General features: G+C 37.1%; 1 protein-coding gene across 1 annotated transcript; it reads right to left on the reverse strand.

The window, feature by feature from the left end:
- Window positions 1–426: 426 nt before the first annotated feature.
- Window positions 427–24,038, reverse strand: LOC144647399 (malectin-like). The gene is made up of 4 exons (XM_078507205.1): window positions 23,642–24,038; window positions 16,606–16,782; window positions 10,349–10,406; window positions 427–1,215 (listed from the first exon to the last, which is right to left on the reverse strand). The coding sequence occupies exons 1-4, from the start codon at window positions 23,984–23,986 to the stop codon at window positions 998–1,000; spliced, it is 798 nt and encodes a 265-aa protein (XP_078363331.1). The 5' UTR covers window positions 23,987–24,038; the 3' UTR covers window positions 427–997.
- Window positions 24,039–24,510: the final 472 nt, after the last annotated feature.

Below are 24,510 nucleotides of genomic sequence, written 5' to 3' on the forward strand. Positions count from 1 at the left end.
CTTGAATGCGTTGTGGTAGATATAATCAGTTTTTCAGTAGTTTTGTGCAGGTAAACGTTTTATGGCACATGCAAATAGCTTGCATGTGGAAGTCTCTTTGCAGGAGATATGATAGCATTTTGATTACATATGTGTTTAGCTGTATACATATATAATTACTGAAAAAGCCAATAAAAAGCATTTGCTGGTTTACTTTGTGTGGTGTTATTTACTATGATTGCTGAAACCATACCATCTGTAACATGATAATTCCATCAAGTTACAAAAATAAGTTGAATCCTGGGAGAACAAGCATGCAATGTTACACAACCTTTTTGAGTTTATGAGTATTGCTATAACTCAACAAAAACACAGAGAAAATGTTTTCTGTTTCATTTAGAAACTAATGGGAGGTGATGAGAAACCTGAGATCAACCTTCACAGAAATTAAACTACAACAAACTTTAATAAACCCAAATTGAATTATTTTAAGGTACTAAAAATTACATAATATTCAACCTACAGCACATAAGATGACCCTGTTCAGTTTTGTTGTTGTCAGTTAAATAACACTTGGTATACTGTAAAACTTTTCTAAATAATGAAAGCTTGACATATGCAAACCCCAAGAGGAGGAAAGAGGAAGGCATTGCATTTTGTAACAGATGGAGCTGGAGATGTCTTGCAAAATCCAAGACTGTCAGACTTGTCAATAGTAGACTTAACACTCAAACATTTTTGAAATATTTTGTTCTGGTGTTGCCAGTCTGTCTTATAAAATCCAAACAAAAAGGTATTGACATGTTAAGGCTGCCATGGCTGAAAAATGGAATTTCCAGCCAGATGTTAAAATTACCTCATGTGGGAGCAGTGAAACTTGGTAAGATGCTAACTGGTGCAGTTAAACTAGAACACGAGTGACCTACATTTTATTGTTTTAAAATCATTTCAAGAAAAGCTTTCAGAGACAATTATGTAACTTGCAGTATAATAAATAAAATCAACCAACTCGAATCTGTTACAGTTTACACAAACAAAATAGTGTCGGTAGAAAGACTGCAATAGCTATGGCAATTGGAATTAACATGCTTGACTCGTCATTGGCATAAGGATCAATAGCCTTGGGGCCTGATAACTTGCGCTGTTTCTTGGGTTTATCATCTTTATTCTCTTCATCATCATCATCCTCTTCATTTTCCTCTCCTGGGCGAGGCAGGGGAGGCAACTTTGGAACATCTGTAGATACGCACAATGTAGGTGTTTAAACACAGGCTTACCATCCTGTGTTTGTGAAGTCACAGTATTCCCATACAAATATTCAAATTTCTTCACTAACTGCTATTGTGAATATTTAAGCTTTCTAAAATCGGCTTTTACGACTTGTATTCGTAATAAAATGAAATAGAAATATTTTTGCATTGTTTGGGTTTGTTTTAATGCCATTTTCTTAGCGATTTGTAGCGTGCGAGAGCAGTTCTAGGAGTTTAAGTTTTCGACTTGTGTATAGAATACAAATATTTACACAAGGCGTGCAACTTCAACATCGACGAATCGGGTACCACCTATGGAATGTAGCTGAAAAAACATATGTCCTCGAATCGCTTTCATTGGATATCTCGGTCCTCAAAAGAATAACCTTTGAACTATAGTCTGGCCCAATTTTGAGTGCAATTGATCAGTTTGTGCCGTTGTCCTTTAAAACTAGCTGGAATATCTAATTAGGTCGTAAATTTGCCGTTTTACAATGATCTGTACCGCCTACTTGGACAATTTATGCAATTTACATGCTTTCCCCAGAATGTAAAACGTGTTCCACGACAAAACATCCTCAGGGGTACCTGAAAGAAATACTGTTCGGAACTCACAACGGCAAAGCCGAAGACAACGTAAACTGGAAATTTAATTTGCACCTCAACTTTTAATGTTTTAAATCACATAAACAATTCTTTACATTTATAAATTATTCGTTAATTCCACGTAAAAGCGAGTACAAATTAATTTCCTAGTTTACGTTGTCTTCGGCTTCGCCGTCGTGATGTCCAAACAGTATATCTTTGGGGTACCCCTGAAGACATTTTGAAGTGGAACACGTTGGCTTTCAAGGAGAGGGCATAGACAAAAAATTTGACCAATTTCAGTGAAGATTGCATAAATTGTCCAAGTAGGTGGTACAGATCATTGTAAATCGGCAAATTTGCGACCCAATTTGATATTCCAGCTAGTTTTAAAGGACAACAGTACGGACTGATTGCACTCAAATTGGGCCAGACTATAGTTTGAAAGCTATTCTTTCGAGTACTGAGATCTCCAATGAAAGCAATTCGGGGAAATATGTTTTTTCGGAAACATTCCATAGGCAGTACCTGATTGGTCGATGTTGAAGTTGCACGCCTTGTGTAAATATTTGTATTCTATACACAAGTCGAAAACTTAAACTCCTACGTAGAACCGCTCTTGCCCGCTACAAATCGCCAATAGCAATTAGTGAAGAAATTTAAATATTCATATGGGCATGCTGTGACCTCACAAACATAGGATGGTAAGCCTGTGGTTTGAACATACAGTTTCTGCCATACTTTTAGGGACTATGCTGGTTCTTCTCTGGTAATTAATGTTATTCATTATTTGTACTGTGTAATAATTTTATTATCATTTTTGAGTGGGGGGGAAGGTAAAGTTATTTTCAAACTGTTAAGGTAATAATGTTTTTTCCAAACATTCTAGCATCATTTTGGGAACATGCATACTGCAGTGCTCTCAATTAATGAAGTACTTTGGTGAGAATGTTTAAATAACGTACAGAGAAAGTTGTCAAAAAGAGGAAAATGAGTTTTTGAGGGAATATCGTTTATTTGCAACCATATAGTGTCATTTGAGGCCCAAGTGTAAAGTACAAAGGCCACAAATGACAGTACAAGGGAGTAAATAAAGGCTTACGGTACTTTGCGAAGCAAAACGAAACGAAACGAAATGGTACTTTGTGAGTGTAGGTAAAAATATGGGGTGGAGATCGATCAAATAACTATCGCGAAGTTGTTGCAGAAAATGAAGACCAATTCGTTGATCGCCGACAAGACAAGTTTTAATATGTAAGTGATGGAAGTTATGAAGTTGAAGTTGAAGTTATTCATCCAGTTGTTTTCCAGCATGGAATGTCTGAGACAGCGGAACAGGATTCACGTGCTTTGTCTTGCTGACTACTATCGAGCCGTAAAAATCGTATTCACTCACTCATCCTCTTTGCTCCTCTGACTGGAGCATAAGGCTTCCCAAAAACGTCCTACATCCTTCACGGTCTTTTGCTTGCTGTTCCACCTCATTCCAGCTGGTCCAGCCCAGGTCTTTACGCTCACCTTCCACAGTTCTTCTCCACGAAAACTTGGGTCTTCCTCGCTTTCTCTTACCTTCAGGGGTCCAGGTGAAATCAACTCGGCAATTGTTGTCTTTTTCCCTCCTCAAGATATGACCTATCCATCTCCATCGCCTGACCTTCACGGTTTCTAAGATGGGTCTCTGCTTAGTTCTTTCATAGAGATCACAGTTAGAGATGGTGTGTGGCCAGAATATTCCGAGGATTCTTCTTAGACATTTTCGGTGGAAAACGTCTAGCTGCTTGAAATCTGTTGATGTAATCCTCCACATCTCAGCGCCGTACAGGAGAACAGGTCACACAGCTCTTGAGGATTTTCAGCTTGGTGTGCTTGCTGTACATCTTTGATCTCCAGACAGGATTGAGGGTGGCATACGTCCTTCTTGCAATTGACAGCCGCCTCAGTTTGATGTCTTCATGTGATCCACCTTCCCCTTGGACTGTGGCTCCTAGGTAGATAAAAGAGCTGACTTCTTCAACGTCTTGTCCATTGATGGAAATTGGGTTGGCAACCTTCGTGTTTGTTCGTAGCACCTTTGTCTTGGTGGTGTTGATGCAAAGACCAGTTTACCTCGAGACCTGATGGAGGCGGTTGCACTTCTCTTGGAAATCTTTGTGCTGGCTTGAGAGAAGAGCTATGTCGTCAGCATAGTCAAGATACTCAAGGACTGTTGTAAACTTCCATTTCAAACCCCTTCTTGCATTGTTGGTGTTTTGCATTATCCAGTCAATGATGATGTTGAAAAGAAAACCAGACATAACACAGCCCTGCTTGACACCTGACTCTACAGGAAACCAGTCTGATGTCTGCCCGTGTTCAACAACACAACAGGTGCTTCCATCATAAAGCTCTCGTATGATGTTCACGAAGTTTTCAGGAATACCATTATGCTTAAGGAAGTTCCAAAGCCTGTCACGTCTTACACTATCGAAGGCCTTCTTGAAGTCGATGAAACCAATGTACAAGGGTGCTTGCCACTCAGCGCTCTGTTCTAAGATGTTTCTAAGGATGAAGATCTGTTCAGTTGTTCCTCTACCTCTCCGGTAGGCAGCCTGTTCCTGTCGCAATCTCTTCTCCACTCCTTCCTGCATCCTAGACAGCAGCAGTCGGCAGAAGACCTTGTAAGGTACTGATAGTAAGGATATCCCACGGTAATTATCGCAGATAGATGGATCACCTTTCTTGGGCACTTTGGCCAGGAGAGATTTTTTCCAGTCAGATGGAGCTTTACACTGGTCAAGAGTCTGGTTGCAGATGTTCAGAAGCTGGTACAAGGCAATTGCAGGGCTGGCTTTTAGCATTTCTGCACTGATGTTGTCCACACCGGGAGCTTTACCCTTCTTTAGTCAAGATATGACTCGTCTCACTTCTTCGATTGTGAAGGGGCTCGTATCCATCTCTATGGGTTCTTTGCAGATGTCGAGCTGGCAACCTTTAGGAAAGCCAGTTTATTCGCAAGCCACATTTAAGACTTCGTAGAAATGTCCTTTCCACCTTTCAAGCACTTCTTCCTCCGTGGTGATGACTGTACCATCCTTAGCCCGTATCCCAGTGCTTGGCTCTCTGCCTAAGAGTTTCAGCCGCTGTGCTGCGGTAGATGTCTCGATACTCAGTCCATGCATCATCTTCACTCAGGTCTTCACTAGCCAAAGCTTCAAAACGGTTCTTCAGAGCTATGTTAAAGTTCCGCTTTTGTATAGGGTCTTTTAACTTTTCAGTGTCATAGATGGTTCTTGACATCTGTTTCTTTCTATTTCTTGCCAGTTTTAAGCGTACCTTGCATCTGACAAGGTGATGGTCACTCGCGGCATCAGCTCCTCTTTGAACTTTGACATCGAGCAAGGATCTCCTGAATCTTCTTCTGAATGTTATGTGGTCAATCTGATTCCTGTCACGACCATTTGGGGATGTCCATGTGTATTTGTGGATGTCTTTGTGCTGAAAACAGGTGCCACCTATGACAAGACTGTTTTCGGTGCAGAGAGATGCAAATCTTAGGCCATTATCATTCATGATGCCAAGTCCTTCATTACCCAGGGTGCCTTCCCAGCAAGTGTTATCGGATCCTACCTTAGCATTTGCATCTCCGAGAAGGATCAGTAGGTCATGAAGTGGTGTAGCATCGATCTCTCTCTGGAGCATCTCGTAGAAAACGTCCTTGTCCTCATCACTAGCCTCGTTGGTAGGGCTGTAGATCTGGATAACTGTCATCTTCACGTACTTAGAGTAGAACCGCACGCTGATAATCCTGTTCGAGATGGGGTTCCATTTCATCATGCATTTCCTTGTCTCATCGTTCATCGCCAGGGCAACACCACTGTGGTGTCCTTCCTCACCTCAAGAGTAGATGATTGTCTCACCTGTCGTTGTCCTCACTTCCCCAAAACCTGTCCATCTTACCTCACTGAGGCCGAGGATGTTTAGTTTGTATCTCTCATTTCCTTCAAAAATCGTATTACTAAACACTAATCACGAACATTCAATGCGAACCCGTGAAGATATTGCATGCAGTTCAACGGAGAAACGGGTTGCAAGACTTTTCATTTCCTCTCAGGCATCACATTTATCCATCACGCAAACCTGGGTCGACTTATTCCTGTTTTGCAATCAATGTTTATTTTCCCAAATCAAAGTACGATTTCGCAAAGTACCATTCCGCAAAGTACCATTTTGCAAAGTACCATTTCGCAAAGTACTGTTTCGCAAAGTACCATTTTGCAAAGAACCGTTTCGCAAAGTACCATTTCGCAAAGTACCCTTTCGCAAAAAGTACCTTTTTCGCAACCGTTTTGTTTCGTTTCGCAAAGTACTGTAAGCCATAAATAAACAATATTCCCCCAAAAAGTCATTATTTTTTGTAATCATTATCAATATATACAAGGCTAAATATATAACATCTAGATAGCTAACAATTTTATAAGCTTAACATTTTCAATAATGTAAGTACTTCGTCAAATTGAAAATTGAAACGAACTAGCAGTGTCTCTGAAAATAATCAGTGATGAGTTGAGAATTCATGGATAATACTTCATGAACATACATTTTCTAATAGACCATTTGCATTATGACGTAAAAGCGCAAAGACTTCTGGTAGTTGTAGTTAAGTTCGCGGAAAAACACCACTTCTGGCTTGTGATTGGCTAAGGGAAGCCAAGCGAGAAGGTGGTCATCTATAACAACTAACATTGGAGCTGAGCTGAACTTGAGAAAATTTTGTAATAGTAAAGTGTAATTTTTTATTATCATATTTATTAATTAGCTTTATTTTATTTATTTTTTCATTATAATTTTTTTTCCTATTCCTAAAATGTATGTAACTTTACTGTGTAATTAATGTTCTTTTTTGTAATTGCAATAAATAAATAAAAAAATTAAAAAAAATTAAAAAAAAGTCATAACATTGCCAAAGTGTTGTAGCTCTGCGAGCCGATAGGCGAGTGGATCTACAACAAACTTTGACAATGTTATGACAAAATTTATCATCAATAACAGGACAGATTTGTTTTTTATAATAACAAAAAGCCAAAACTGATTTTAAAACGAAGGAAAGAAATGCACGTGGAAGATTCCGTTGCTGAATGAATCACATTCACAGGCTCGTACGCTGTAAATTAAACGTTTGGTAAGAATACGGACAGAAATACAAGAGAAAATTTGAATGGTTCAACTAACCTTTTATCCAGTGAAAAGTGTTCACAAAATAATTGGCTAAAACGCGCGCGCGGTTCAGCTTCGTAATTTCATTGACAGCACACATTGCCGCTCAACGCCAATTTTCAGATCTGAATCCTCAATAAACATCCTCATCTTTTCGCTCTCAGGTTGCAATGATTTTTCAGTTTTAACCGATAAATTTTTATGATTTTCTCATTGAAGACTTCTAGTTTCGTGGAATAATTCCCAACTCACCAAAAATACAGCGCTAAATCAGCCCTGAAAAGTTTGACAAACTCTTCGCTGATTGCGTCAGCAACGAGTTTCATGCGTCTGTCCTCTTATTGACAATGAAAATTAACCAAAAAAACTTCATTCATCGCGGCCGACAACTAATCTTCGTATAAAATTTTAGCCTGAAATTAAGGACGGGTCGATACAGGTTTTTAAAAACGATGCGACATTGATAAGATATTTGCCTTTTTTCGCAATAAAATCGATATCGATATTATGACGTCATTTCAGTACTGATGTCATTGGTACATGTATGTCACGTGATTCGTCTGACCATACAAAGGACAGTCCTGGCATTTGTCCTAATATAAATATTAGCCAGGAATGTTGATTTTTGGTCATTTTGTTTCACTGTGGACTAGATAAAGTCAAGGCAACAGAAAAATCCAAATACAATCCAAATATTGACAAGAAAATCAATATTTGTTTGCACAAAAGTGCATTTTTAAACCTCAGGTGCTGACCAGGAGGCCGCATGCTCAGGTCACGTGTGCAATATCGAAAACGTATCGAAAGTGTGATATTTTTCGAAAGTATGGATACTTTTCAAAATTGTCAAAATTTTGATGTATTGAATATTTGGTATCGAGTATCGGCCCATCCTTACCTAAAATCACAGCTTTAAAAAATCGGGCACTGGAAACAGATTGCTTGAAAGGACGAGAAATTTGTGTAGAATCAAGTGAAAGTAAGGCAAGCCATTGACTTTGTTCGTCATCTATTTTCAGACGTTTAAGAAACAATCGCTTCCATCGATCGCAGGTGAATTAATTCTTCCGACTGAAAAGCTTAGAAAATTTACCATAATTTTATATCATTCATGATTGCTCAGCGGGACGGTCAGTTTAATTTATTTTTACAGTGAGACAGAGAAACAAGTGAAAAATTTTTCCTTGTTCAATCAAGATTCATCGATGAATCATGAAGGATCAATGATAAAGGATTTCCAAGCTGATCAATCAAAACTTCCCTGTGCAGGTGAATACAGATTATTTGTTTATGTATCTTAAAATAGTATTTCTTTTTTCGTCAAATTAGAACTGTATTTGCAATTTTCTTTGACAAAGAAGCTTTCTTGTTTTTTGTACTGGAAATGTCAAATTGTCGATTAGGAGTTGTGGTTTCAATACAAGCGAGGGCCGTGTGGGCAAATATCACTTTATTTCTTGTGAGACTCAAACGATGAGCCTCAAAGATTTTAATGAGTGTAGACATCATGTACTCCCCCATGTTTAGAAAGGGTAAAATATTGCGTCTTCGTAAATTATTTCAAAATAAAAAATATATATTAAGCTTACATATTACCTTGCAAGCAAAAGTTTTAGGAACTTAAATAAATAACCACGCGACTGAAACTCCACTGGAGGAATTTGAAACACCCGTTGAAATTTCACTATAAAATGCAACCAAGCAAATAAACGATATCTTGCATAACTTTTTTCATTTAAATGGACTTGGTTTAAGCTTGGTTTAAGGACTTGCTTTTTGCCTTTTGAATGAAGTTACAGGGACGTCTTCTTCGTTGACGGTAAGTTTGTTTATCTCCATCACGATTTTCTTGGCCAAGCGGGCTTGATGACAATTCAAAATTTCCCGCGAACTTAACTACAACTACCAGAAGTCTCTGCACATTTACGCCATAATGCAAATGGTCTATTGCATATTGAACTTCAGTGTTTAATTCCCACAATATACTTTACCTTTATTTAGTTCGACTGGAGAAACACTAGTGAAAGTCAATGTTTCGTTTCTCACAAGACAACAAGCAAGAAGTTGCTCTCTTCGTATCTTCACTTTGTGCTTTTGCTTCTAAATCCAATTTTTTTATGCATTTTGTTAACATGTACAACAAAATAGTCTTTTATTTTTTCTTTTTGAACACAATTTGTTCAGTGAGATAAACTGTTCAAGGCTGCTGATAAGACATTGTATGGAAAATAAAATATCGTTAATTTAGAAAACTAAATCCCAGGGGGGTACCCCGCCTTGTAAATGACGGGGATGATCGAAGGATTTTTTTGGGTTTGAAATTTTTTATTTCAGGATTTTTTTTTATCTTTAAATTTGGCAAGTATTTTTGGGGGTTACTTGATTTACATAGGGGATTTTTGGGGGTATTAAATACAAACTAAAGTGCCTTGGCGTATTTATGGTATGATGAATAAACAAACACGAGCACTTAATTTTTTATGGTTTTCTTTGTGTTATATTATTGCCTCTCCTGGCAATTTAGGGGTAATTTGACAAGGGATTTTTTGGGGGTTATTTCTGGTTCAGGGATTTTTTTAGGATAATGTCGGAAGAATGACTATTAATTACCCATTGACTCCTGAACCGGCCTAAACCGGCCGTAACGGATTCAGGCATTTGCCCTGCTTGTGACGTCATCACCTTTCACCCAGAAAGGCGACATCTATGCTCAAATTGTGAAGCAGAACAAGACCTTTCCAACCATACCTAAATTAGCGTGATTGGATTGATGGAGCTTGAAATATGCACCAAAACGCTTCAAAATTTTAGTGAAAAACTCAGAGGAAAATTTCCCCTTTCCACCTTTTGCTTGTCCATGGTAAGTAGTTCTTGCCTTATTTGCGCTTTCGCCGAAATTCTTCTACTAGAAAGAAGCCTGGTTGAAGGCCAAACACTGCAGCAAAAAGAAAGGAAGAAGAGAAAAAGGAAAAGCCAAAAAAAAAAAACGAAAAGCCTAAAGTTTGATTTATGCGCATGCATGAGCGAAAAAGTTGTTAAACGTGATTCTGGCGAAAAACAAGGATGCATTTTGCGTTTCGAGGGCCGTTTCGAGTGATTTGGAGCTATTTTAGCTTATAATAGACCTTACAAGGTCAAAAACATCTAAAAAAATTTCTTTTTCTTGGAAAATATCCAGGAGTCAATGGGATAAAGATGTTTAATTTTTGGATGTAGTTTTACAGTGGTCAAATGACTTGTGAATCAAAGTACATAAATTTGGGCATACCTACTAGCTGTCAGTTGCCCAAGACAATAAAATAAATTTTGTTGCTTACATAGAAAATATTTTAATAGCTTACCATCTAATTTTCCTTTCATAACCAAAACAGCATTGACTTTGGGATTGTCATAGTAGCCCTAAATTTGAACAAAAAGATCATGATTTTATATGCTGAAGTGAGAATTACTTATTAGAACGAATAGTTATAATTTTATTTCACTAGCACTTTAAACTAAGAAAAAGTTACCTAGTAAACTAAGCTGCAACATTGTTCAGAAGGCTTAGGATTGCACTAGACTACGAGCAGTCTCTATTTTTTTGCAAAGTCCGTCGAGCTTGAAGGGAAAAAAATTATGCGCGGGGAAAGGAGGCGGGGCGAGGCGAGAAGCAAAAAAAATAATTTGCAGTTGTGTTTGTTTTAGCACACGGTGCAAACCAGCAGGGCTGTGCTCTAGCACAGCCCAGGTGCCTCAGGAGTCTTACTTTTGCCTTCAGGCGACCTGTAAAACTTTCTGTTGTGAAAGCTCTTAAGAGCTGGGCACCCAAGATTTCTTACAGAAGATCCTTCGGGCACCCTACAATTATTATTCTTAGTAGGACAGCTTTGGCCAGGTGCAAGAAAATGGTCAATTCTCCATTCCTTGCGCTTGCATTTGCATTGGGCTAGTTAACATGTACTTTTCCTTGCATCTGCATTTTGGTTGCACTGGGCTTGGTTAGGTTTAAGATTTTCTGGTATTATGTTTGATTCCTGAACACAATTGAACTACCATTTTAAGATTGACTTAGTTTGATAATTTTAAGGGCCCATTACAGTATCTTTTGGGGCCGTTGCTAATTCATTTGGCTGTAACTTGATATATCTTTTGTTTTATTTAACCAAATTTAGACTGTAGTTTTAAAGTGTGAGTGCAAGCCAGTTGATGACGTCATCGGGGCACGTCTAATGTCACGTGACCCAGAACAAAAAACTGAGTTTTTCACAAGAAACTTACGGTTTTATTCATAGTTTGTAGTATTATTTTAATCCGTACGTTGATCTTAAAAAATGCAAGCATGCGTTTTTCGTGAGCACAAAAACTTAAAAAATAAGGACGGAAAATGTGTTCTGTTGACCACCTTTTTAACACAACTTTTACATTGTTTTGATTTTCCGAAAACGCATGCTTACATTTCAAGAAAATTGTATTTTCTTTCGATTTACTGCAAAAAACAGAAGGTACGCTTTCTTCGTTCCGAGAAAAGTACGCATTTTCGTCCGTACCGGAAGTAAAATTTTACGGTGACTGATTGGTTGAAAATTATCATCGTAATTGACATTGCCAATCTAAGTTCACTTGGCTTTCCCCACGCTCACGTACGCTTCAAAAACTATAATTTTTCGACACGGCAAGCTTTACTTCTTGCTTGTATTCGTAACTTTAGCTTTAACGACGTTTACTGTCGCTCAACTAACATGTACAGACAATGACAAATGTAAACAGAGTCCGTCGTAAGTATTAAAAAGAGTTTAGTGTGAGTTTTTTATTTTCGGTTCGTAATTTGCAAATTAGCGTAAACGGCGTTATTATGCTTCGTAGTTCGGTTGAATAAATACTTTAACGTTTGTGAGCTGAAATGTTTTTATACAGGTGTTTTATATAGTTTAGTTTTCGCAGTTTTGTACCTTTGTGAATTTGTCATGTGGTAGGACTGCTGTACTAATCATTTTAGCAGTTTCTGCAAGCAATTTTATACGGCAGATAAATCGAGTTCATTCCTAAATATTTATTCGGTAACTGCGTAAAAATTACCTTATCTTCGTTTCGCGGACAAAATGAATCGCTGTTTTTCTATGAGCCTGGTTTAGTTCAAGTGACAATGCTTTAATTTTTGCCGGTGGCTTTCACAGATTTCTTCAGTGAGCTGAATGGTAAACCGATGAAAACATGGTAGCGCCGCACATTCGCATGTTTTCTAATGCATCGGCACTGCTGTTAAAAATATTTTGGCGGTTTCGGATACTTGCTTCGAGCTTCGTATATGTTTTGCAATCATTTAGTATGAGAAACGATTTTTAATTAATTTTCCATTTACCCAGTTTGCTTTTACTGCAGAACAAATTTCCGTGATAGGAATATGATTCAGAATCAACTGAAAGGGAACTAAACTCACCTCAAATTTAGCCGCTAATGCAAGAAAACTGGAAATAAAATTGCACTTGCGTGGCAACCGCGTAGCTTGGCAACGAGATACTGTAATGGGCCCTTAATATCCAACTCACAAAAATGTTAAATTTATTAATTAAGTTTGATTGATCACTAATAACCCAACTAATGGAAAAAAAACTACATCAGGGCTGCAATGTCATCGGACATTGGCCGACCAAAATTTACTCATATCCGACGAAATCCAATTTGTGGTCGAACATGATGTCCAGACAATTTTTGATCAGAAATCATAAGTGATAACTTGTAAGTGGCCTTTTGTTTTTGGTGATAGCAGACCATAATTTTGTTTTGTCCGACCAAATGGGGGTTTTAGTAGGACATATGTCCTTTCAAGTGAAAAAAATTATTTGCAGCCCTGCTACATTCAATTAAATTTTGGTATGAATGACTACGTATGCCAAACAAATAAATGATTGGCCATCCAACCAAAAATAGCCCAGAATTTAAAGGGGCAGTATCACGAGCATCACTTCGAATAGTCAAAAGAAATATTTACATTAATGAAAGCTTAAAACAAATGGTAAAGCTTTGTTAAAATGACTATAACAGTCCACTAAAGTAACAAAAGAGGTATCATCATGAGTTTTACAGCCATGATATTTCAATTAAAAATTGAAAACGTCTGGCGGACATAATTTTTCAAACTCTAACCATGTGTCTTGGATAAATCGTTAAATCTACCGGAAATTACACTTTGCTCCTTTTTGAATGATTCACTTGGTATCTTCACCTTGGTTTTCTAGGTGCATCTTGTGAATGAGCAAGATATTCAGTCGTAATTTTAGCTTTGTTATGGTCACAAATGCCTCCAAAGCCCCTCCAAATTGAGCTTAAAAAGGGTTGGATTCACAGATTGACTATGCACATTCCCCTCTTTAACTAGAATCACTTCGTGAATTTTACCGGGGCCACATTTGGCTTGGCAACCCATGTTTACACTAGCATGCATAAGGGTCGTTTATATCAATAGGTTTGTCGCGTGACATGAAAATATATTTTAACGCAAATATTCTTTAGAGAACTGAAAAAAACAATGTGTAAATGAATAATGTGAAAAGAGAAAATGTTAGGGAATCCCTCATTTTGAACAGTTAAGATTTTAAAATCTGGCTAACGTAAATATTGCGCGATGAAGGTTATTTGAAACATTCCGTTTTGTCGCATCATAAGTCAAAGCAAGATTTTTACCGTAATTGCATTACATTGATTCATACGAAGACTTGTTTCAATATAACAGGGTGCCCGCGTTTTTAACTCAGAGACTCAAAGGACAGTGCAGAATGCAATGGAGTTGACAATTGAAAGTATCATGTTTTATGTTCGTGTTTTCTTTTTTGCTTTATTTTACTTTCAACTAGACGTTGAAAAACCACTTGTATTCCTTCCCTGGTTTTTCTTACGCTAATCTTGCAAACGTAACACAACACTTTTGTGCGTTTGTACCAAGATACTTTTGTTTTCCTTGAAAATACCGTAACGTGATACATTTGTTCGTTTTTGTTTTGTTTCACGGCGACATCGATAGGATTTGTTTTCCTTTCTTCAATAAAGGCAAATATTTCATTTTAATTTAATTAATTTACAGTTTAAACTGCACGAAAGACGTTTCTCAAGAAGTAAGGAACAAATCTAATAAAAAAACATCTCTTTCGAGAGGTTTTTCAAAACGCAGTAAAGCTAGGATATTTGTTTCCTGGTTATCGGGAGTTTCAAGCCCAAAGTCCCGGTGCAAGTTTTTGCATTTCCTAATTACGAAAGCGCTGCAAAAGTCTCAAAATCTAATTTAATTAATTTGCGGTTTTCACTTGGTGCCACAGAGTCTGCAGGAATCCTACCGCAAACACGCAATACAAGCAGCGTTCATGAGAGTTCCAGAAAAAACTTTGACTAAACTGCGCATGCGTTTGGCGCAAAGTACTTTGCCCTATAAAAGAGAAGTACCACAAGGAGAGCAAAGGGTTTTCTGAAACAAATATATACCTTTGAGATCTTCATATGAAAGTAACGTAGATATGCTCCAGGTTTTACCTGGGGGTACGGTCAGGTACTCCCTACCCCCTACCCCCTTCACAGAAATAATTAATTAATTGATATTAATTAATTAATTGACTATTAAAGTTTACACCATAGCGCCTTAGCGCGTTAGAGGTTTAGGGGTTTAGCGGACGACAGCCCCAACAAACCATCACAATAGTGCATTCTGCACTAAAAATTGTAAACTATGACAAAATTAAATTTACTTCTTTTGGATATCCTTAAGAATCAGCCTTTTGATTCAATTATGCCAATTTTTATGCGACAAAGCATAGGCGCCCTTGGCTTGGCTCAGACACAATGCTATAACGTTAAAAAATTTGCTTCATACAAGGCAAATTATGACATCATACTAACCAATTTACACTGAGGTTTCTCATACGTGACAGCATACGCGAAGTATTTTGCGGTATTCTTCTCTGAGTAATAGTAATCGATAATCACTCGTTATTGCCTCGTAACCCAAAGTAAACAACCGAGCTAACGTAGAACAAACGGAACAAGTCTAATTTGAGATAGTTAAGTCATTAACTAAGTCAACAAACGTCAACACAATGTGCTCTCGTGCTATCTGTTAACTCGCGCCCGCTCAATCAATTGAATATCCACTCTTAAGTTTTCGCTCATGAAGTAGTCTCTCGTTAAGATTGGGGAACTTGTCATTCCCCCAAAAGTTATAATCTTTGTCTTGAATGCCCTCCTGCTTTTCGCAAAATGGCGAATAATAATTCAACTGAGCCAGCGATACATCTAAGCAAGTAAAGTTACTATGACAACGATTTGGTCAAAGCGGAAAGCGGTGCCCTGGAAACGAGACGTTGAAAAAACGAAAGGAACGGACAGCATTTTATGACCAGTGCTTGTGCCCCGGTAAAAAAAACAACTTTAAACATGAGTACAAAAGGAATGTGGTAAGATAAAAGACTGTGTTCAAGTCTTGTGGCCCATCAGGCTGGCACTAAACTTAATTTGTTTATTGTAGCATGAAGTAACTAGGAGAATTTCTTGTGGGATGCTAGTCCACTGCAGGGCTACGATGACCAGCAGCATTGAAATTGCAGGTACTCATTCATTACACCTGGGTGGAGAGAGGCACTGTGAGAGAAAGGTGTCCTGTCCAAGAATACAACACATTGACCCCTTTCAGCACTTGAAACCAGACTGCTCGATCTATGAGTCCAGGACCCTGTTGTTCAAAGCATGTTTAAGCTAATCCAGGATTACAGTTAAATTTGCTTTCGGTTAATTTACAACTTTCAGTTGGGTTTTGAACACTATTAAGTTAAACTGAAAACACTATTAACTTCGTTAATAGTGTTTATATTTTCTGATGTGGTTTTCTGTTTTTATTTTTCAACATGGACCAATCTTTAAAATTCCCAAAATATTAGCAACAAAAAAACCTTTTAATTTATACAATAGCAATTAAAACCCTTGGTTAACTTTTACGGTAATCCTGGGTTTGTGTTAATTTGCCTTTTAAGATGGATTCCGCTGAAAGTTCGAGCAATGAGTGCGAAAATTAAGTACCAAAAATCTACTCATAGCAGAGCAACATTTTGTATACTATTTAAAAGATCTTATCGAAATTCATTTGTCTTAACTTGACCCCGCAATTAAATACTAGAGCATTCTCGAGAAAATTAAAGTCAAACCTCGTAAAAAAAAAGTTTAAAACCTGCGCCATTTTGTTTTGATCTGGCGCAAAACATCCGTTTTAACTGAAATATACCGGTAGACAACTTCAAATCCATTTTTCTCTTGCGGGGTCAGCTTGTCATGAGTGCTAAATTTTTGGCAGGTTTTTGTTAGCTTTACTTACCGGTAAACTGTTGCCGTACTAAGAAGTCTTTTTGGTAACTTTATTTTTGCCCGTATTGCTCAAAAGTTGTGCGGAAACCATCTTAAACAATCCCACCCTGTGTTTACTAACCATAAGACCACTGACTGCGCCTCCTGATACAAGGAATATTGAAATGCACATGCGGTTTAAGTTTATCTTTCAAACCAGTTTGATTTTTTTTTCAAATCAAAATTTAAATCAAAGATCAATTTAATCCAAAACAAACATTTCAATTGTTAACCAACTTACCTTTAACAATTCAACATAGATGGAACCACTAAATGGTACTGTTTCACCATCAATCAGTACTTGGTTATTGTTAACTCTAAATGGAATGTACTCATCATGCCCAACAGCCCGGCCAACTCTCTCATATATGTCTAATCCCTTGATCACAGTATGTTGATTTACTGCTACATCAAAAACCTGTGAAAAACAGCATTTGTAAAAGAAAGCAGTTTTTCTTGTTTATTTTCATTTTAAGTTTTGTGAAGGAGAATATTTCATGGAAGGGAGCAGGGAGCATTTTGAAATCAGAAATTCTTGTAAAAAAAAAATTGTGGTGCCTGTGTTTTTTTTTTTTAATTCTAATAGACGATTAAAAAAAACATTGTGTTTATTGTTGTTGTGCCAGTTACCTAGTGGAGAGTAATTACAATGGATTTCATCTATACCTGACAGACTTCAAACCAACAATAATTAGACAGCCGATACGACAAACTGACAAGAACTGTGCCAAAAATAAAAGTTATTACCCTTGCTTCTTTTTGAATTAGCAGTTTTTTCCTTATAAAAATAATGTGTACCTTGTTTCATGTAAATGTAAAATGTGAAAATTAATAAACTAAAAACAGGTAAAAACTGTTATCTTACAGTGTAATAGGCATAATAGAGAGTGAGATCGTCACAGTCATATTTTGACTCAAGCAGTAGAAAAGGCAGACTAAATATTCATTTTATAATTTTTGTTCTTCAACATACTGTGGGTTAAATTCTGAAAGTAACAGCCCTCTTTATATTCAGATTTAGCAACCATTTTACTTTTGGAGTCCAACTTTCAGTTCGCCAAGACACATTCCTTAACAAAACAAAATTGTTTTCAATATGTGAAGGGATAAAAAAAACCTTATTGAAAATAGCTTTATATGTGTTTAGACCAAAGTGAAATATTACTTTTGGAATATATAAGCCAGGGTCACCTGATTCAAACAACAGATCATTTTGCTACAGCTTGTTGTACAGCTTGTTCCATTGTTTGTTAAAGTTATGTTTGAGGTCACTGCTGAGGGTCACTACTTCTGGGATTTGCTTACAAATGTGAAATTTTAATTTATTGTTACTTTAAAGGAGGGTCTCTACTTTTGAAGGGGGGAGGCAGCATTACTGTCAGAACTTTACGGTATATGATTTACTTTTCATCACTAATTTTAAATTAAACTTGGGCTTCCACATTTATGTGGTCGGTGGTATCTTGTGCATCTGTCCTAAAGGCAAACATTTTTTGTTTTATAGAAGAAATTATTCTGACTTAATATAATTTTTGTTTTTTGATCAATAATTTTAAAACTCACTATGAAAGTTAAAATTATTTTAACCTTTTCAGCCCTTATGAGTAACTACTGGTCCATTTCATGAGACATCATCAAAAATTCAAATCCAAAAATCACAAGGCCCCTAAGTTTTTATCATTCTATGGCAGCTATATTTAAACATCCTTAATATAATCATGTCTTGTTGAAGATTTAGAGTATACATTGCACACCTCGACTCTGATTTCATTTGATATGAAAACATCCATTTCAAAGTATCTGGTCATAGTCTGCTCCAGTCTCTGTTGATCTGAGCAATCCAGCAGGATTTTCAGATTGCTGTTCATGGACAGTTTGAATGTCTTAGTTTTTGAAAGTGGGAATATTTTGTTTGGAGTTAGAGTTGGATTGAAATTTATTTCGTCAATAAGTGCTTTCTTTGTTGAATTTAATTCCTGGTAATGGAGACCTTTTTTATTGCAAAAAGGCCAAATTGAAAACATATTTTAAGGATCTCTATGTGAATTCTCTGTAGGGATTCCAAACCGTGGTATGGAAATAGCCAATGAAAGAATGAAATAATCTTCACTGCTCTTATTTTACATCCTGGCTTGGAAAGTATTTTAAGCACACTACATGTACAGTAAGTACTGTATATTCTGTATGTGCTTCTGAAAACTGTTCAGCCCAACAATATTTCAAAAACCCACATCGCAATCCATTTCAATCTTCCTCACTTCTGGCCATAATGCATCCAAGCCTTCTTTTGTATATTTGGTGTGTTATTAAAATGTCCCTTCACTGTTTTAAGAGGTTATTTTTATATTTCATTGAATTTGATGGTCATTTCCATTGACTAAATTTTGGCTAAAAATCAAAGCCTTATGCGCCAACTTGGCACCAGGGGACAGGTGAAAGTGAAATTGGGCTAAAAATACGTGACACAGTCCCATTAAAGTTGAGCATTTTTAATTTTGGCATTTTCGCACCACACATTCACAACATCAAGATGGCTGCCAGAAGGCTGTCACATATCTCTAAAAAAATGGCTCGTCCTGTGACTTTTAGCAATCTCAACAGCTGAGGTACTGTACTGTGTTTTGTGAATGTTTACTTGTTTATGAGGATTTTTCATTGATTTCCTGCCTCCATTTTTGTCCCCCTCAGCTGGGTACAAATATAGCATTTCTGTTGTGGTTTTCATATTAAGCTCTCTAAATTTGTGTGGAACATTTTGATGGATCACAAGAGTACAGAACACCCCACAGACCTGAGTTTCTGAAACTTACTTTTTCATGGCATAACAATGAAAACCAGCAATTCAAGTTTTCCTAACGCTAGTCCGAGCACACGCGCACTCAAGGCTTTGAGAACAGAAAAATTTAAATGCTGCGTGTGTGCAATTGCTCAAAAAGTTGCGATCAGGCATTTTTTGTCCTATTAGCAAGGCATGATTTCTAGCGAACCAGTCAATAGATTTTGCAAGGCTGTACTTTAGAAAGCAGGAAAACTGCTGATTACAAAAAATCTGCAATTTACAAAGGAATTTTTTTAAACTTTCGAGGACAACACGTAAAAACATTAAATTTGAAAAAATTAAAATTTCCTCTGTTAAATCTTTATTACTTAGACTGTCAATGGTAGAATGTCACAATTTCTCCATGTTAGTTGTACAGAAACGATGAAAACATTCTACCGACTGAATTTTCTGAAATCGTTACGAAGGCAGTCTTTTCGCTTGATTTATACTTAATAGCTGTGTAGCCATGGTTATGCATCATGATCTAAAGTGGGAAGTAAAAAAATTATTACGAATGCAGTAAATCATCTTGTAACTTGCCAATTTTGAGCTCACCAGCTGCAACCGTTTGGTTGTGCGTGCAAAATTAAGGATAGGTACTTCAAAGATTGGAAAGCTATGTTCAGCCACCTTAAGGGCCCACTGACGTATATTTTTGGACCTTTTGCTAGGGACATTCACCGTTATAAAGTTTTAGCAACTTTTCCTGTTTAGGTATGGTTGAATCTTTTACTCAGTCCACAATGTAAATATGATGTCATTTGGTCAAGCCCATGATCATGTGACCAATAAAGAAAAAGTCTAAAATTTTTGATGTTTTGCATGTTATCAGAAAATCATTCACGGTGTCATTATGATCTTTGTTCATTTTTGTATCTTGGTAAGTATGGATTTCATTTCATTATGAAAAATAATTTTTTATAGTTTTAAAATATTGATTTGTCTATAAAATTTTTATTAAAAATGATTTAAGCAAATGAATACTCAGTTATAATCCCAACCCAGGTCGGAATAATATAACAAATCAAAGACCGCCAAGAATTTAGATTTTTTTCTGTAAACCGGAAATCATTTTGTTAACGCATGCGTGATTTATCTGACAGGAGAACAGTGCGCACGCTTGTTGTACATCGACACTTTTGAGATTCTTTGCATATGTAAAAAAACTGCTTAAATTCCTGGATTAAATTTAATCTGACTGATTCTCAGATGTGAAGTCAACTATTAGTCAGGAAGCTTATCGGTAGTTTCTTATTGTTTCATCTTATTTTAATTAGCGAGTTTGAAGAAATGCTCAAAAGAAATTTTTTTTTGCACATCTGGCGCGTACAGAAAGCAGCAGTAGCCTGTACATGCAATATAGCGTGCCTGCTTTAAGCACCCTTAAGCAACAGGTGAGATATCCGTCTGTGGGCCCTTAAGGCGGTCCTAAGGTTGATCTACGCATGCGCAGTTAATCAAAAAGCTGCGATCGGGCGTATTAGTATCTTTCCAGAAAGGCACGAATTCTAACGAACCAGTCATTAGAATTTTAAGAAATTTTGCAGGGTTGTACTTTAGAAAGCAAGAAAACTGATGCTAATAAAAAATCTGAAATTCAACAAAGGAATTTTTAAACATTCAAGGACATTACAATAAAACATAAAGCTGCGGAAAATAAAAATTCCCTCTGTTAAACTACTTCAGTCTTAAAATCTAAGGGCATTCATTATTTATTTCAGAGGTTGGGCTGGCAAAATTCATTATAGACAAAACCAACACATGTTGACCCCCTTTTAAACAAAGGAAAAACATAATGACCCCCCCCCCCCCCAAAAAAAAAAAAAAGAAAAAAAAAACAGGAACTAGCCTACTGACAACCAGTGTTTATTTTGTAACAAACTAGTGACGAAAACACTAGACTAAGTGAAGGAGAAAGTGACAGTGAGGAGGACATTGTTCAATTTGTTTTTGTGCACTACAGTAGCTCTGTGTCCTCAGAGAGTGATAACAATATCAAGGAAACTCCCCTGGTGCCAGTAATATTCCGCAATACATGATCTAGACACAACATTGCAACATCATTTTTATGAAATCAAGACTGTTTTTTGTATTGACATTAATACTGTAAGACACAATATCATAATTGAATAGAAGTGTTAATCAGAAAACTGATAACCCACCTCTTTGTCTGCTGTGCAACATTTGAAGGTGACCCCCCTCAGAACATCCTGGATTTTTCATGACACCCCCCTCAATTCTTGCCGGCCTACCCCCTGGCATAAATAATGAATGTTCCCTAATGACTGAATTTTCTGAAATCAAGCAGAATTCAATTTTTTGGCTGATTTTTAAGAACTGGGGTTGCCATGGTAAAGCAACATGGTGTTACGCAACATGCAAAAATTACAAATGCATTAGCTGATCTTGTAAACTGCCAAATTTGAGCTCGCCAACTGCAACAGTTTGGGCGTGAGAGCAATATATAAGATACGTACTCCAAAGATCGGAAAACTGTGTTCAGCCACCTTAATCCCAGGCCTGAATATCTGTCTTGATTTACAAAAAAGGTGGCTACAGTCTGGCTGTTAAGAAAATAAATGGGGTTGAGAATTTTTTTTTTTAAAGGACATGGGAAATTATTTGGCTTACTTTCAATGGAAATGAAGTGCTTTCAATTTTATACTCATCGCTTTTATCCCTTCTACCTACCCCCCCCCCCTTCCATTAACTTTTGGTTAGTTTACCCAGGCTTCAACTCGCCAGACTTTAGGGCTGATTTGAAGGTGGTCATGGCGATATTCGGCTTGAAATCTTCCTTGGCTGGAAACAGAAAAATTCCATTGTAATGTCGCGAGGTATTGGTTCCCTTTTTAACGATTTTTTCCACATCCGGGGTATTACATTGTGAATAAGATGGAAAGGTTGCAAAGAGCGCAGCTGATAGCCGAAAGGAAATCACTTCAAACCCTTATGTGAGTAGAATTTTCTTCATTTGATAATTATTTTGCCATTTGGCTGAGCTGGCAATCAGAACGCCCTGTGATTTGATAGCGAGCAACAATTCGATATGCGGGGTTTCCGGCCGTGAATTGACATGAACTATGACCGAATGCTCTCGCTGAGTCGTGCATTATTATTTAGTTATTTTAATCCCGAATTCCTTGAAAATGAAGCGACCGATCGTCGATGTAAAATGCTTACTGATAGTTCATTTTAGACCATGCATGGATTTAGAAAGCTTCAATCAGTCCATCTCTCGCTCTGGTGCTTTAAAAATTGGTTTTCATTTGATGTTATTTCATGTTGTAAACAGAGTAAATTAAATTGGTAGAATTCATGATTTGAACAAAATGCCGTAAATGCAGTCTTTTTGGTTCATAAAGAGATTTATTAGAGTAATTCACGTTGAACATGAGCTATAACTAGTTGATTCATTCAAAGCTCCTTGCAAAAATATGTCTTTAGAACTAGAGCAGTGTCAAAATCTTTAGACACCTTTTATTAAATCAAGACAGATTGCTCACAGAAAATGCGAGTTAAGGCAAATTTTGGATAAAGTATTCCAACAAAGTAGTGATTTCACTCTTGTGTGCCCGTCCCAATGTCAAAATTAGCTGACATTCTTGTTTACTGTAGGGTTAAAAGGTTATATTATGTGTGTGTTTTTCTTTTCTTCTCAGTGAGGTCTCATAGATTACAGGGAGATTACAGCTTTTCCAAGGAGACTTCACTGGAGCTAATTCATTAGTCCTCAAATATGGCTCTTTGAATCCATTCTTTTCCAATCCGATGGATTTAACATTCAACGTAGAACTAGAGCTGTGTCAAAAGCTTTAGACACCTTTTATTAAATCAAGACAGATACAGGCCTGACTTTTTTAGTATATTGAGGATTTGGGGAAAAATGATGAGCATCACCCTTGTGGTTAAAATGTTTAAAAGGAAGCCATTCAGGAGAATAATCCAAGAGTTTCCCTTTTGTGTTAAACTTTTACCAATTTGCCCTAAACTGGCAGATGACTGCAAGCGCCATTTGCATTTTTTTGGATTAAACTTGCCGACCGGATGTCATTTAAAACACTTTACAGTCGCACATGTTACTAGCTGATCATTTTGACCACCTACATCCCTAACAAAGTGTCGACATCAGGACGGAAATATAAGTAACTGATTGCCTTGCTCTCCCTTGAAAATGCCATAAAAGTTTCAGTTAAGTTTATCGAAAACAAACCTAAGACAATGGAGCGAATCCAGTTCATAAATTGGTTTCAAGTTAGCATGCATATTTCATGTAAATAAGGCAACCTACGTACCAGTTGAAACCTACAAAAAAGCACAACCACCACAAACAAAAATAGATTATACGAAAAACAGGCTATAAAGAGCGTAACCAGATATAGAACTCATCTGAAATAAATCGCCAGCAAGTTCAATCAAGAGACTGCACGTGGATCGAAAATTATAATCCACTTACCTTGAGCCGTGGGCCTTGAAAGTACACTTCGCAAAACTTCAAAATCAATACATAATCGCCATTTTCTTTTATGGGAATGTTGTAGCCAAAGTTCGAAAAATGATATCGTTCCGTTTGATAAAGTATTTGATCTGCAGGAGCGACTCTTCCGATCGACAACGACTTGCCAAAATCAGACGCGGTTCCTACGGTCAATTTATCAGCTTGAAAGTGAACTCCGTTCAAATCGGTATGCGCCGGTCCACCACTATTTACAGCGTACACAACTTCCCCTGTGCTTGAAACCTCTCCACAAAGTATTCCCAATAAAAGGGTGATAAAAAACTCAAAGAACAAACTTTCCATGTTGCTTTACCCAGTGAAGACTCCCTCGGGCTAGATTATGAATTTTCGAAAAGATCCGCAAAAGCCCTGCCGGAGACTGGTGACAATTAACTCATATTTTAGTCCCAGACCTCCCTCTATTAAATTAAATGGGCTGCATCCCCCTTGAGCATCCCCCCCCCCCCCCAAAAAAAAAAAAAAAAATTTTGGCAGCTAGAGAAATTTGGGCAAAGCCAGTTTTTTCGAAGAGATAGATATTTTCTATTTTAAGGGGATCATTTGTTGATATACATATTTGTATTTTTTTTTACTGTTGGGCACTGTACTGCAAATATCTGTCTGGTCACAGTTAAACACCTGATATAGAAAGCTTCTCTGCGTTGCTAAATTTTATAAAATCGACGGAGACATTCTGGAAGCCGAGCAGAACATGTGCGCGAGTTTTCGTCGTGTGCACGGATTAGGCTACATGTCTGTTTCAGAAATGCAAGAGAATGATCTATTTGATAAGTTTTCAGAGTTTCCTTACGTTGTTCATATTCGTG

This window comes from Oculina patagonica, chromosome 3 (genome assembly GCF_052425735.1).
Source record: "Oculina patagonica isolate OP01 chromosome 3, crgOcupat, whole genome shotgun sequence".
NCBI lineage: Eukaryota > Metazoa > Cnidaria > Anthozoa > Scleractinia > Oculinidae > Oculina > Oculina patagonica.